We start from the raw sequence: 12,687 nt of genomic DNA, 5'->3' as shown, positions 1-12,687 counted from the left end.
TGGCTCATATAATTTTTAGTTATAAAAATTAAACTCATTATAACATTTTTAGAAAAAAAAATGTTGACCCTATTTATTGAATGTGCAAAAACTCTTTTTACGTATAAAGTTAAAGACCTTTGAGTTTAACAATTCAATGTTTACCAAAAGTCCACACTGTAAGATCCCGTAAATGACATCCCGCATTAAAAAAAAAAAAAGTTTTTTTTTCAGTGTGAGATAAGGAGGATAATCTAGGTCATCTAGAGACAACAGTTTTTTTTTCCCTTTTTTTTAGTTTTAAGCACATTCTGATACTTTAAGGGTCACTCTTCTTCTACCTCAGTGTATGTTTGAGTAGTATGAAACAGATTAATTAAATAATGTTCTTCTTTAAATGTAAAGAACACTAGAAAGTGAAAAAATATCTACAAGTTTAATCTATAAAGCACAGCTGTGAACACAAAATATACTGGAACTTTATTTTGCTTCCTGTTTATTTTACATAAATGTGACTTAAAAAGTTTGACTTGTGATAATTTGTCCTTTGGTTTGTTCAAATGACAAAAAAAACTACTTGTGATGTGAACTCAAAATGAGAATTTCTGTCATTTTCCTTTGGTTGTGCGCAGAGTTATTTATTAGCGCAAGCTATTATTTTTTATGTTATTGTTATTCATCTTAATGTTCTTTTTAATTAGATTTTATTGACTTGAAAGCAAATGAAGCAAGAGTGTAGAGTTACATTTTTAAGGCATAAAGAATTTTTTTTCACAGGAATGTTTTTTTAAACATGTCAATTTGGTGACCAAATATGAGTTTTAAGGGGTAAGATTTTTGACAACAGGGGAATTTAAAACAAAATATCCTTCTGCATGACCACAAAGTGGTCTGGTATAAAAGAGTCCTCCTTTTGACTTAGTAAATGATTCATTATTGATTCTTCATCATAAAAACAGAGTGAGAAAACAAGTTACAGTCATTTGTGAAATGAGAGTTCAAAATGAGAGTTCCTGTAAAATTCATGAGCTTTTCCTGTTTTCTATTTTCTGTTACTGTTGTGCAAGGTCAAGGTGAGTTTATTCATTTTTAGTAGAATGTTATTACATATGCACATCCAACACTTTTTAAATGACCTTAATTTGTTTTAAAGAGTGTTGACTGTATCTTCGCACAGTGATAACTTGTACAGCACCGATCATACCGGTAAGAATATCAGAAAGATGCTAGGTTACACTTTATTTAAGGTGACGTAGTTACGTTGTATTTAAATAAGTACTGATCAATATTAACTAACTACATTTACTTACCAGAGTTACTGTTAGGGTTTGGTTTAGGGTTAGTCACATGTAATTATGCCTAATCTGCTGTTATTACTATAGTAAGCACATGTAGTAACGTGTAACAATGTCAGCTTAAAATAAAGTGTTGCCAGACGCCATATTAAAATATAGATATTTACTAGGGTTCAAGACTAGAGGGAATCCCAAGATGCACTAAATTTGAACCCAGAATCTGATGGTTATGCACCACTGTTACATATGGGAAATAATACTAAAATGTTACTGTCTATAGGCTACTTATAATACCAAAACATCGGTGGTGTCAGTCATATACTGAAATATTGTAAGAATACATAAAAAGTGCATTCTAATCAACATATTATATGTAGCATGCATATGTATCTTTGCATGTTTCACTTTAGGGAAAAAAAAACAGCATTCAACTCCATTTTATAGATCTTTTTGTTTGTTTTTGTTTTGCTTCTCGTACAGAAGTAACTTGTGAACTTAAATCCGCCACATTTGGAGTAACAAAGATCAAACCGGAGGGAAAAACTATTTTCAGAGCTGGAGAAAGTGTGGAGATCACCTACACTGAAAAACACTGGTTCTTTCAAACAAAAGAAAACATCAAATCATTTACATGTGGAGAGAATGGACAGTGGGATTATGAGCCTGTTTGTGCGGGTAAGATTATAGAGAAACACTTCTGCATTTCTGAACTAAATGCATGTTCTTAAAATAATGTAAATCTTGTTTCAGAAATTAGATGTGAAGTTCCACGTGACCAGTATGTGTTTAGACCAGAATATTACTTCTGGGGAGATAATAAATTGGGAGTAAAAAGATCTTACTATTGCATGTCTGGATATGATCAAATGTCAGCAGAGGCCACATGCACACGAGACGGATGGACACCAAAACCACTGTGTGCTGGTATGTGCTCATATTAATGTTACTGTTTATGCAAATGAATCATTATCATATAATATGAATTATAATTAATTTGATGGATATTTGTTATCAGTAAACGTGTGCAGCACCAAAAATCCCAAATGCAGATAGTGTTAATTGTTAAGGTAATTTAATTTTATTTTATAAATATTATTATTTATTTCAAACAAAAAACATAAAATTTCAATAACTCAAAAAATTAAATGGTACCAAACAGGTAAGAATAAACCAGTATCATATGATCTGCATTATTTTGGATCTATTGGATTTTATTCGACAAATAAAAAATAAAATATTCTGAATTATAGTTATTCCCATTCATGCCTATGAGTGCCCATTTTTCTCCACGAACCTGAAATTAAGGAGGTTTTTTTAACCACTTAACATTGCAGAGTAAAAACAAAAATGTATGTGCTCATGTCGCAAACTTAGGAAAAGACCAAAACAAATACTTGTGAATTGAGATCAAAATGAGAGTTCCTGTAAAAACTTGGAAGTTTTTGTCTTTGAATTTCAGTCATACTGAGAGAAATGGACAATTTACCTTTATCTTTTTCAATATCCCATCAAATCATTATACAAATGCATAATGACGACTCAAAGACATACAGTATGAGATCAGAATTTTGTACGTTTTTAAACTTTTTCCTCACAGCAAAGCAGAAATCGTGCCGTGATGTATCCGTGGAAAACGGGTTGATATACAGCCACCCCTCCAATGAGGAAGAAATCTTTTACTCCTGCAACACGGGTTATAAACCCTTCACTGGGAACTGGTGGGATTCAGCGACATGCAGCGAAGGCTCTTGGACTGAAGAAACTCGGTGCATTCGTGAGTTTTATTATTGTCAGTCTCAGGTGTTAGACGAATGATAGTGAACTGAAATGTGCTTCATGTTTTCTGTCTTTACAGCGGAGGTAGAATGTGGTGCTTTTCCCAGTGTTCACCATGGAAAACTAAAGCAAACAAAAGAGACCTTTCGTGATGGAGACAAAACAGAATTTGTATGTGATGCAGGGTTCAAATCAACTCCACGCTTCATAACATGTTTCAGAGGTACATGGGAGAAACCAGTTTGTGAGGGTGAGCTTCTCAAACTCTTATTGCATGTTTGTGAGGAACAGTGTACAATCTACAATACAATATGTTGTACAATATCTATCAACAATGTTAATCTCAGTCTTACTCAGATTTCATGAATTTCCATTAACATCTTTTTTTTAGTGGTCAGTTGTAACATTCCTCCAAAGGTGGAATATGCATTCATAACATCTAAACCTGAAGAATTGTATGTAGATGGATCAAGTGTAACATACGTATGTGGAAGATCATTCTTAATGAATGGGAAAAATACAGTTTTCTGCCGCAATGGAGTTTGGGAAGAAACACCAACATGTGAAGGTAAGATTTTGATTGGTGATGATAACTTTTAAAACTTCTAACAGATTAGTAAAAAACAAAAAAAACAAAAAAACATTCTTGTATGTGAAAATGAAGAGAAAATGTATTTGACAATCAGGAGGAATAACATCAAGTCCCCAGATAATTGTGTGATAGTGACGACAATAATTATAAAATAAATTAAAAACCCTGTGAAATCATAATTTGAGTAATTTGAGTTTTGGTACTTTTAGTCCATGTGCACTAGATTAATATGTTATTGTAATGTTAAACATTATCAGTTTTCGCTGGTATATGTTGGTTGACTCAACCTGTGCTACACCGTTTTTTGTCCAATCAAATGCTCTCTAGATTCAAAATCAAATTATTGTTTTAACAGTCTCCAAAAAAAAAAAACCTTTCAAGGAGGCAAGCTACACAATAGATTTAACGGAGGGACCCACCGACCAGATTTTCAATCAACCCTAGTGCTAAAACTCTAACATATAAACTTCATAACAGACACATGGCACAAAAGGAAATATAGTTTTTAAAGTTTACATGAAAAGACAGAAATTTTAGCATTAAGATAAATCTTGGATAAACATACAAGAGTCAACCATGCTTCCCTTTCACCAAACTAACTTCTTCTTCTTCTTCTTCTTCTTCTTCTTCTTTTCTATCATGGCGGATTGCAAGCAACTTAAGGTGCATACCGCCACCTACTGTTCATGAGTGTGTAGCAACATTGTTTTACATCTATTAAATTCTATTTTTTTAATTTTGTATTCTGAAGATAAATAAATAATGCTTTCCTTAATCTATAAATATCTTTTATATTTCCTTTATTTCCCAATAATCCTTTAAGACTCCATTCTTGGCCTGTCCTTTCAACTACTCTTCTCAATTTCTCCCTTTCAGGTTCATATGTTTTACAGTTCATCAATACATGTTCTATATTTTCTATCTCTCTACATCCTTCACATTTATCATTATTTTTCCTCCCTATTAAATATAAATTGTCATTTAAATAAGTATGACCTACTCTTAATCTGATCATTATTATTTCTTCCCTTCGGTTTCTCTCCTTAATATTTCTCTTTACTACTGACTTTTGTACTTTATATAATCTTCTTCCTTTTTTATCTTCATTCCACCTTTTTTGCCAATTTTCAATTTCTTTCCTCTTAATAAATGATTTTCCTTCCCCTTTCCCTAAAGGAATTGTAATTGCTATTGCCTCCTCTAAAGCCCTTTTTGCTAATTTGTCTGCCTTTTCATTTCCTTTTACCCCTTCATGTGCTGGTACCCAACAAAACCAAATATCAATGCCACCCCTGTATAATCTAAATAAACTGTGCTGAATTTCTTATACTAAATCTTTCCTATTATTTCCTTCTCCCTGAATACTTTCTAAAGCTGCTTTGGAATCCGTGCATATCACCACCCTATCTGGTCTAACCTCCTCAACCCATTGTAAACTCAATATAACTGCCACCATCTCTGCTGTGAAAACTGATAGTTGATCTGACATTCTTTTATAGATGTGTATTTTGAACTCAGGAATATATATTCCCATTCCCACACACCCTTTTAAATTCTTAGACCCATCTGAATATATTTTAAGGTAATTATAATAAGAGTTTCTTAAATATATATCAGTCTGTACCCCTATTTCGTTTAAATTCCATTCATTTTTCATTTTAAGAAGTCTCATGTCTACATTTATCTCAGGAAATAACCATGGAGGAACTACACTAATTGGATTACATTGTGCTATTTCCTTATCCTCTAATCCAAACTCTTTAATCAATTTGCTTATAACCCATCCAAATCCATTACCATGGAACTTTGAATATTCCCAACAAGTTTTTAGAATTGTTGAAGTTACATTTTCATCCATACTACTTTTAATTTTCATCCAATATACTAAACCTAATTTCATTCTTCTCATTTCCAGTGGAGTTTCTCCAGTCTCTACTAAAAGAGCATTGATAAGTGTTGTTTTCACTGCTCCTGTACATATACGTAAAGCTCTACTCTGTAATCTATCTATCCTTTGTAGTGTTGTTTTAGCTGCTGCTCCATAAATAAAACTGCCATAATCTATTATTGATCTCATAAGAGCCCTGTATATGTTTAATAATGACTGTCTATCTGCACCCCAGTTATTTCCAGCCACAGCCTTTAAGAGATTTATAACTTTCTTACATTTAGTTTCCAAGTTATCTATATGTGTTTTCCATGTATAAGAGCTATCTAACCATAGTCCTAGGTATTTAAATTCTGTAACCCTTTCCAACGTCTGTCCATATAATGTCATTGTTCCTATATCAATATTTCTCTTATTTGTGAATACCATAAAACAAGACTTGTTTGCTGATAATTTAAAACCCCATTCATAAGACCATTTTTCTACTTTATTAATTGCTTTCTTAACATTTCCTACTACATGTTTTATATTCTTTCCTCTCATCCATATGGCCCCATCATCTGCAAATAATGCAGATTTAATACATTTGTCAGTATCTGAAAAGATGTCATTAATCATGATATTAAATAAAATTGGGCTTATTACACTACCTTGAGGTATTCCATTTTCCACATTGAATTCTTTTGAATAATCGTTCCCCATCTTCACCCTTATTTTTCTATCCATCAAAAAATTTGCTATCCAATTATACATCTTCCCACCTATTCCCATCTGCTTTATTTTTATAAGTAACCCTTCTCTCCATAATGAATCATATGCTTTTTCTATATCAAAAAATACTACAACCATTATCTCCTTCATTTTTAACGCTTTCTCTATATCATTACTGACTCTAATTAATGCATCCATTGTTGATCTCCCTATTCTAAATCCACACTGGTATCCATTAATTAATTTCTTAAGTTCAAGAACAAACCCTAATCTACTGACCACTATTTTCTCCATCCATTTACTTAAATGAGAAGTTAAAGCTATTGGTCTGTAATTATTTGGACTGATAGGATCTTTCCCTGGTTTATTAAATGGTAAAATTGTTGCCCTTTTCCAACTATTTGGTATTGTACCTTCTTTCCATATTTTATTGAATAATTTTAATATTAATTCCAATGTAACTTCCGGTATCTGCCGAAACATAGCATAGCATAATTGGTCCTCCCCTGGAGCTGAATATCCTGTCCCTTTCAATACTGTTTTAATTTCTTTCACAGTTATATTCATGTCTAATGTTGATGTACATTTTTTACATTTTCCCAATATATTTTTATGATTTCCAAGTTTTTGTAGCTTCTGCCTTCTATGAATGTCTGTTAGATGATCACCATTATGAACTGCAGCAAATGTCTCGCCTAATAAATCTGCCTTTTCTTTATTTAAAACTACTATCTCCTGTTCTCTAGCTAAAGCTGGTATTTTAACATCATCCCTTTTCCCCGTCATTTTCCTAAACATTGACCAAACATTCTTTAATTTTATTTCTGAACCTATTGAGGAACAATACTCTCTCCATGTTTTCTTTTTTGCTTCCTTAATAGTTTTACGAACCATTGCTCTTTTCCTTTTATATTCAATAAGATTTTCGGTTGTTAAATTTTTCTGTAATATTTTAAATGCCTTATTACGCTCCTTAACCACTTTGCTACATTCATCATTCCACCAAGGCACTACCTTTTTCTTACCTTTTATGATTTTTTTCCTTGGTATGCTATAACTTGCTGCATTTAAAATATGTTCTGTTATCTCCCTTGCACACTCTTCAATGTTGCCTTTTAAGGTAACCATATGACTGGTTTCCTCACATTCAATTTTAAATTTTTGCCAATTAGCTTTATTAAAGCACCATCTTGTTAATATAAAATCTTCTTGCCTGTTTATATTGTCATCAATTATTGTACTTACTGGAAAATGATCACTTCCTATTGTAGACTCCCAGTTGACATCCCATTTACATGAACTAACCAGACAATCAGATATTAATGTGATATCAAGACATGAAACTGTATTTTTATGTATATTTACTCTTGTACCTTTTCCATTATTAAGACAAACTAATGACCTTTCATCCATTATTTCTTCCACTATGCTACCATTATGATCTGTCTTCCTGCTACCCCAAAGACTATTGTGGGCATTAAAATCACCACACCATATTTCTCTTCTATGTATTTTCCCCGCCATCTCCCTAAATATATCACTTTCAAGATTTTTACATGGATTATAATAATTAATAATTTTAATATTTCCATATTTTCTTACATTAAATATTTCTATAATAACACATTCTAATTCTTTATTCATGAGATTTTTCTCATAAGCTATTCCATCTTTAATAAAAATAGCACATCCTCCTCCACTACCATTACTTCTATCCTGTCTTTCTACGCTATATCCAGGAATCTTAAATTCTAAATTAGGTTTTAACCATGTTTCTTGGACGCATATTATATCTGGAATTATTTCTAATTCATAAACAAACTTTTTAAATTCTTGTCCATTGGCAATTAAACTTCTGGCATTCCATTGAAGTATGTGTAAAACCATGATAACAGCTATTATCCTAATCCTGAACATTCTCTATTGTTTCAGTGGTACTCAGAATGGAATGGATCTGTTCTGCTTGAATTTCTTTCATATCTAAAAACCTTCCAGCTGCTGTTACAACTGCTTTGATTTTGTCACTTTTCTTCTTCATTTGTACTGTGATATTAACAATATGACACATGAATGCTACAAAGTTTTCTTTTTTCACCACCATTGTATTTTCATCCACTTTACATTTATGCAAACATGTGTTTTGACTATTTGTTACCAAGGTTTGTCTTTGATAAATCTGCCTTTGCTTTGTATTCGAGTTTCTTTGGCCTGCTTCTCCCAACCTCATTCCTCCTGTGCTATCTTTCCTCACTCTTTTTAAAGCTTCAGCATATGAAACTCTTTCTGTTATTTTGATTCTTTGCGCTTCTCTGGCTTCCCTTTGTACAACACATCCACCATATGCTGCGCTGTGTTCTCCTCCGCAATTACAACACTTAACCTTAGCATCTTTATCACATTTACCAAATTCATGTGGTCCTCCGCATTGTGCACATCTAGCTTTTCCTTTACATTCCTTTGCAATGTGTCCCATTCTTTGGCCAGTAAAACATCTGAGGGGTTTAGGGATGTAGTCTCTGACTTTGTAATTCATATATCCTAGCTGGATATTTTCTGGCATGGTATTTTCGAATTGAAGAATCACTGCCATTGTATCTTTAAGTTCCCCATCTCTTTTACTTTTAATCCTGATGGCGTCTGTTATTTTCCCTCCTCTAATTTCTTTTTTCACATCCTCCATTGTCATTTCAATTGGAACTCCTGATATTACTCCCCTCAACCTTGCTATAACTAACTTCTTCTCTCCTCTTATCTGGCTATATACAAGAGGAGGAATGCATCATAGAGCCCCCTAGTGCATGGTAGTGGCATCACCCTTAAAAAACACAGTAACCAAATTTTGGTCACATTTTTTTGTGCTGTTGTGCTATACTCCTTTCTTATAAAAAAAAGTTTACTCCACTGTCTCTCTCTCTCTCCTTGAGAAATTTTGGGCACATAAAAAAATGTGTACGAAAATGAAGAAATTCTGAGATACAAATGCACTGAGCCATTTAATGAAATGACGATGGATGTGAAAATGGAAAATGGAGTGAAACATTTTTCTGCACACCAGAGTTACTTCAAATTTTACAAATCTAGAATCACATTTACTTACATAATGGGTAAAAATTGCCTAGATCCATGATGAACAATAGCTGGGAATGATTTTGAATTAAGTGGAAAAATGTAATTTTGTTGTATTTATTTATTTGTATAACAAATCTCACACAAGCTAACAGACCGTAGTCAGGATATGCATTATATAACATCTTTCATGAGGTGGTTAAGGATAGATGTAAACTTCGTTAACTCAAGTTTTCTTGGTTGTAACTTGTGAATTATCATTTGTCAAAAATTTAATTATTATGCTAAACCACTAATCATTGCAAGCTAGGGCCACATAACGTATAAAAGCTTCTGTGTGGATAAATATGTGATCAAATGTCTGCTTTCTCTAGAGGCAACATGTCCTCTAAACACAACAGTGGAAGACTTAAAAATAGAGCAATTTCCAAAAAGTAAGGGTCAGTTCAACCCGGGACACAGGTTAATATTTTCATGCAATGGACAAGGGCTGATATTAAAAGGACCGAGAGAAATCACCTGTCAATCAAATGGAGAATGGAGCAGCACTTTCCCTAAATGTGAAGGTAATGCCACAGAATGTAAAAGCCTTGGATTGGACAAAGACAGATCAATGATAGATCTGTTGGATCACATGGAGGATGCTTGATTTATCAGATCTTTCTGTTCTTTAGAGGTAATGTGTGTCGCAAACCTGCCAGTAAACATGAGATCAGACGGACACCCGGGGCCTGAGGTTTCAGTCAGACCTGGACACACAATAACTCTTTCATGTGTTGGGATGGGATCAAAATTAATAGGACGGAGTAAAATCACCTGCTTGCCAACTGGAGAATGGAACGTCCCATTTCCTAAATGTGTAGGAGGTAAACCTTAGAACATAAATATGGGAATATACTGCAAAATATAATGCAATATATTACATAATACATTTCCAAATATAGGTTGCAGTCAATATACTGCAATATATACATTGACCATGTATAGCTATATATTGATACATATAAAATATTTAGAAATTAAGGCAAAAATAGCATTACATGTAATATTCCTAAAGTTTTATCCTTTACTGTGTACATATATTGCACATTCACGTTCCCATATAAATGTGAATGTATGTTCACAGAGTTACAGCAGATTTCTAGTTCCCAGCATGCTTTGCTTCTGACTGTTAAAGGAGTATAAATGTTAAAATTAAGTGTTATTTCATGTGTTTTGGTCAATATTAACTGCATGAGTAAATATATCTGCAATATATTTATACACATGCACTACCATATCTTACATCTATATATTATGAAGTGTATTACTGAATATAAAATTAAATACATTATGATATATTAGTAAATATATTGTCACATATTTTTCAATATATCAAAAGCAGCAATTTCTTATGTATTATTCAATATATTGTGATATATTAGCACAATATAGTATTCCGTATATTTTCAAATTTGGCATTAAATCATTTGATATATTGATCATATATAAGGAAATATATTTTCTTTGCATAAGGGAAGTTTACTCGAGTTTTATTAGCAGTGTTTGCAAGCTTCACTATTGCTCATATTGAAGTAAATGCTCAACTTTGGTACGTAACTCCATCGGCACATCGTCTCTCTTGACTTGCGAAGCAATGTCCTAGCAACCACCCAGAATAACCTAGCAACAGCAGAGCTACACACTAGCACCATTGCGGCGAGCTTTAAATGGATAAACGCAACTTCAGACCCAAATTTAGATTTGGTTATAATATATTATATAGAAAAATCTATGGTTGATGGCCATAAATAGGCATGTGTCTGATATTGAGATTTTTGTTTTGTTTTTGGTGATCTAAAAAAATACAAAAAAACTTTGCTTTGCCTTCAGGGAAATGTGGGCCACCACCACAAGTGGACTCTGCAGATACAAAAGAAATGACCAAAACTGAATACAATTCAGAGGAGAGAGTTGAATACATCTGCTTTAATAAATACACACTGGATCTGCATCACCCCTACTCCAAATACTTGACCTGTGAACAAGGCGAATGGAGAGGGAATATTAAGTGTTTAAGTAAGTATGAAAACTCTAAACATCAATGACAGATTAGGCTTTTCTTACTGTATTTTTTGTATGCTTGATGTAATCTTGTAGTTGTTGTTCTGGTTCAGATGAATCAATGAATGTATATTGTAACACTAACAGTGAGATGTGTTTGTTTCAGAGCCTTGTTCAGTGTCGGTGGAGGAAATGGATAAAAGAGGTATAGAGCTGTACTGGGGTGGACGGCAAAATATATTCTCACCACATCTGGACAGAATCACCTTTGCATGTCAGAGGGGCAAACTGTTAATCGGCAGTAGCAGTAACCTAATACAATACTGTAATGATGGAGTGATGAATTTGCCTGAGTGTGTGAGACGAGGAGAATAAAACATCACTGATGTATCAGCTGTACTACTAATCAAAAGAAAATGGAGCAAATCAAAATAAAACCTTTTACTATTCAGTTTCTCTGTTTTGTAATTCTTGCAATTAAAACTACATAAATTATAAAATCAACATTTTTAAATGTGCTTTTAAAAAAACGATATTAACTCATTTAATGCCAACTAAGTGAGCATGCATGGAAACAAAAAAACTTTTCAAAAAAGATTGCAAAAAGCCTGTAAGAACAAATAGAAAAGTGCTAATAATATTATATAATTATATAATAATAAGTATTTTTACTATCATGCAAATACGGGGGAAAGAAATACATTAGTTATTAAACTTTCTTTTTGCTCTGGGTTTCTGGCTGATTACAAATGTGATGACAGTGTCTGTGTTCTAGAAACACTGACAACAGAGAATATAATGGGGATAAAAAAAGAAGGCTGTCTATTAAGTAAATGTATCTTATTAGAATATTACACGAAATATAGTAACACATAGGCTATTGCTGTGATGCGCGAACTGATAAGAGAAAAACACGCAGTGGATTGAGTGCATCCCTTTTTCACAGACGTCAGATGAAAGTTTTTAGTTCAGTAAGATCACTCGGATGTCAATGACAAAGAAAGTAAAACGAGGCATGTACAGCTTATTATTAAAGGAGCTATTCATGCTCCTTTATGTATAGCTGTATATAGGGGAGCGCGGGGCACAACCTAACGCGGGGTTAAATGTAACGCGGACCTTTTACATAGTTAGTCAGGATCAAGCAGATTGTGTTTCCGCTCTTTTTCTCCTGCTGCCAGAAGACTCTCTCGCGCGAATTTGTAGAAAGTTTTGATAAGATTTCGTGAAGATACTGGACAAAGAGTGTTTTGACACCATGCAAGTAGCTACATTTTTTCATCATAGGTTTTTTTCGGTTTCTGAGTGTTGTGTACGTCACCAAATCTAACTTTATC

The 12,687-nt window shown here is 33.1% G+C and overlaps 2 protein-coding genes across 2 annotated transcripts in view; both read left to right on the top strand.

Annotated features, from left to right (window-relative positions):
• Nucleotides 1-976: 976 nt before the first annotated feature.
• LOC143735529 (uncharacterized) overlaps nucleotides 977-12,687 on the top strand; it is a 47,277-nt gene continuing 35,566 nt past the window's right edge. The window contains exons 1-3 of the mRNA XM_077225717.1: nucleotides 977-1,052; nucleotides 1,755-1,949; nucleotides 2,025-2,198. Coding sequence (XP_077081832.1) covers nucleotides 983-1,052; nucleotides 1,755-1,949; nucleotides 2,025-2,198 — 439 coding nt within the window. The 5' untranslated portion in view covers nucleotides 977-982. The remainder of the gene's footprint in view (nucleotides 1,053-1,754; nucleotides 1,950-2,024; nucleotides 2,199-12,687) is intronic.
• On the top strand, nucleotides 2,829-11,801 carry LOC143736342 (complement factor H-like). Its single transcript, XM_077227079.1, has 7 exons — nucleotides 2,829-3,048; nucleotides 3,130-3,300; nucleotides 3,442-3,618; nucleotides 9,682-9,873; nucleotides 9,982-10,173; nucleotides 11,180-11,365; nucleotides 11,517-11,801. Exons 1-7 carry the CDS (start codon nucleotides 2,829-2,831, stop codon nucleotides 11,723-11,725), a joined length of 1,347 nt encoding a protein of 448 aa, XP_077083194.1. The 3' UTR covers nucleotides 11,726-11,801.

Source organism: Siphateles boraxobius, unplaced genomic scaffold (assembly GCF_051911475.1).
Source record: "Siphateles boraxobius isolate OS27281-9 unplaced genomic scaffold, OSU_SipBor_1 13, whole genome shotgun sequence".
NCBI lineage: Eukaryota > Metazoa > Chordata > Actinopteri > Cypriniformes > Leuciscidae > Siphateles > Siphateles boraxobius.
Note: the sequence above shows the minus strand (reverse complement) of the source record. Positions and strands in the feature narration are given on the sequence as shown.

Coding starts and splice junctions, on each gene's coding strand:
- LOC143736342 (XM_077227079.1), top strand. CDS start 2,829: ATGAGATCAGAATTTTGTACGTTTTTAAACTTTTTCCTCACAGCAAAG. Junction 9,874..9,981: donor CACTTTCCCTAAATGTGAAG/GTAATGCCACAG, acceptor TCTGTTCTTTAG/AGGTAATGTGTGTCGCAAAC. Junction 11,366..11,516: donor AGGGAATATTAAGTGTTTAA/GTAAGTATGAAA, acceptor TGTTTGTTTCAG/AGCCTTGTTCAGTGTCGGTG.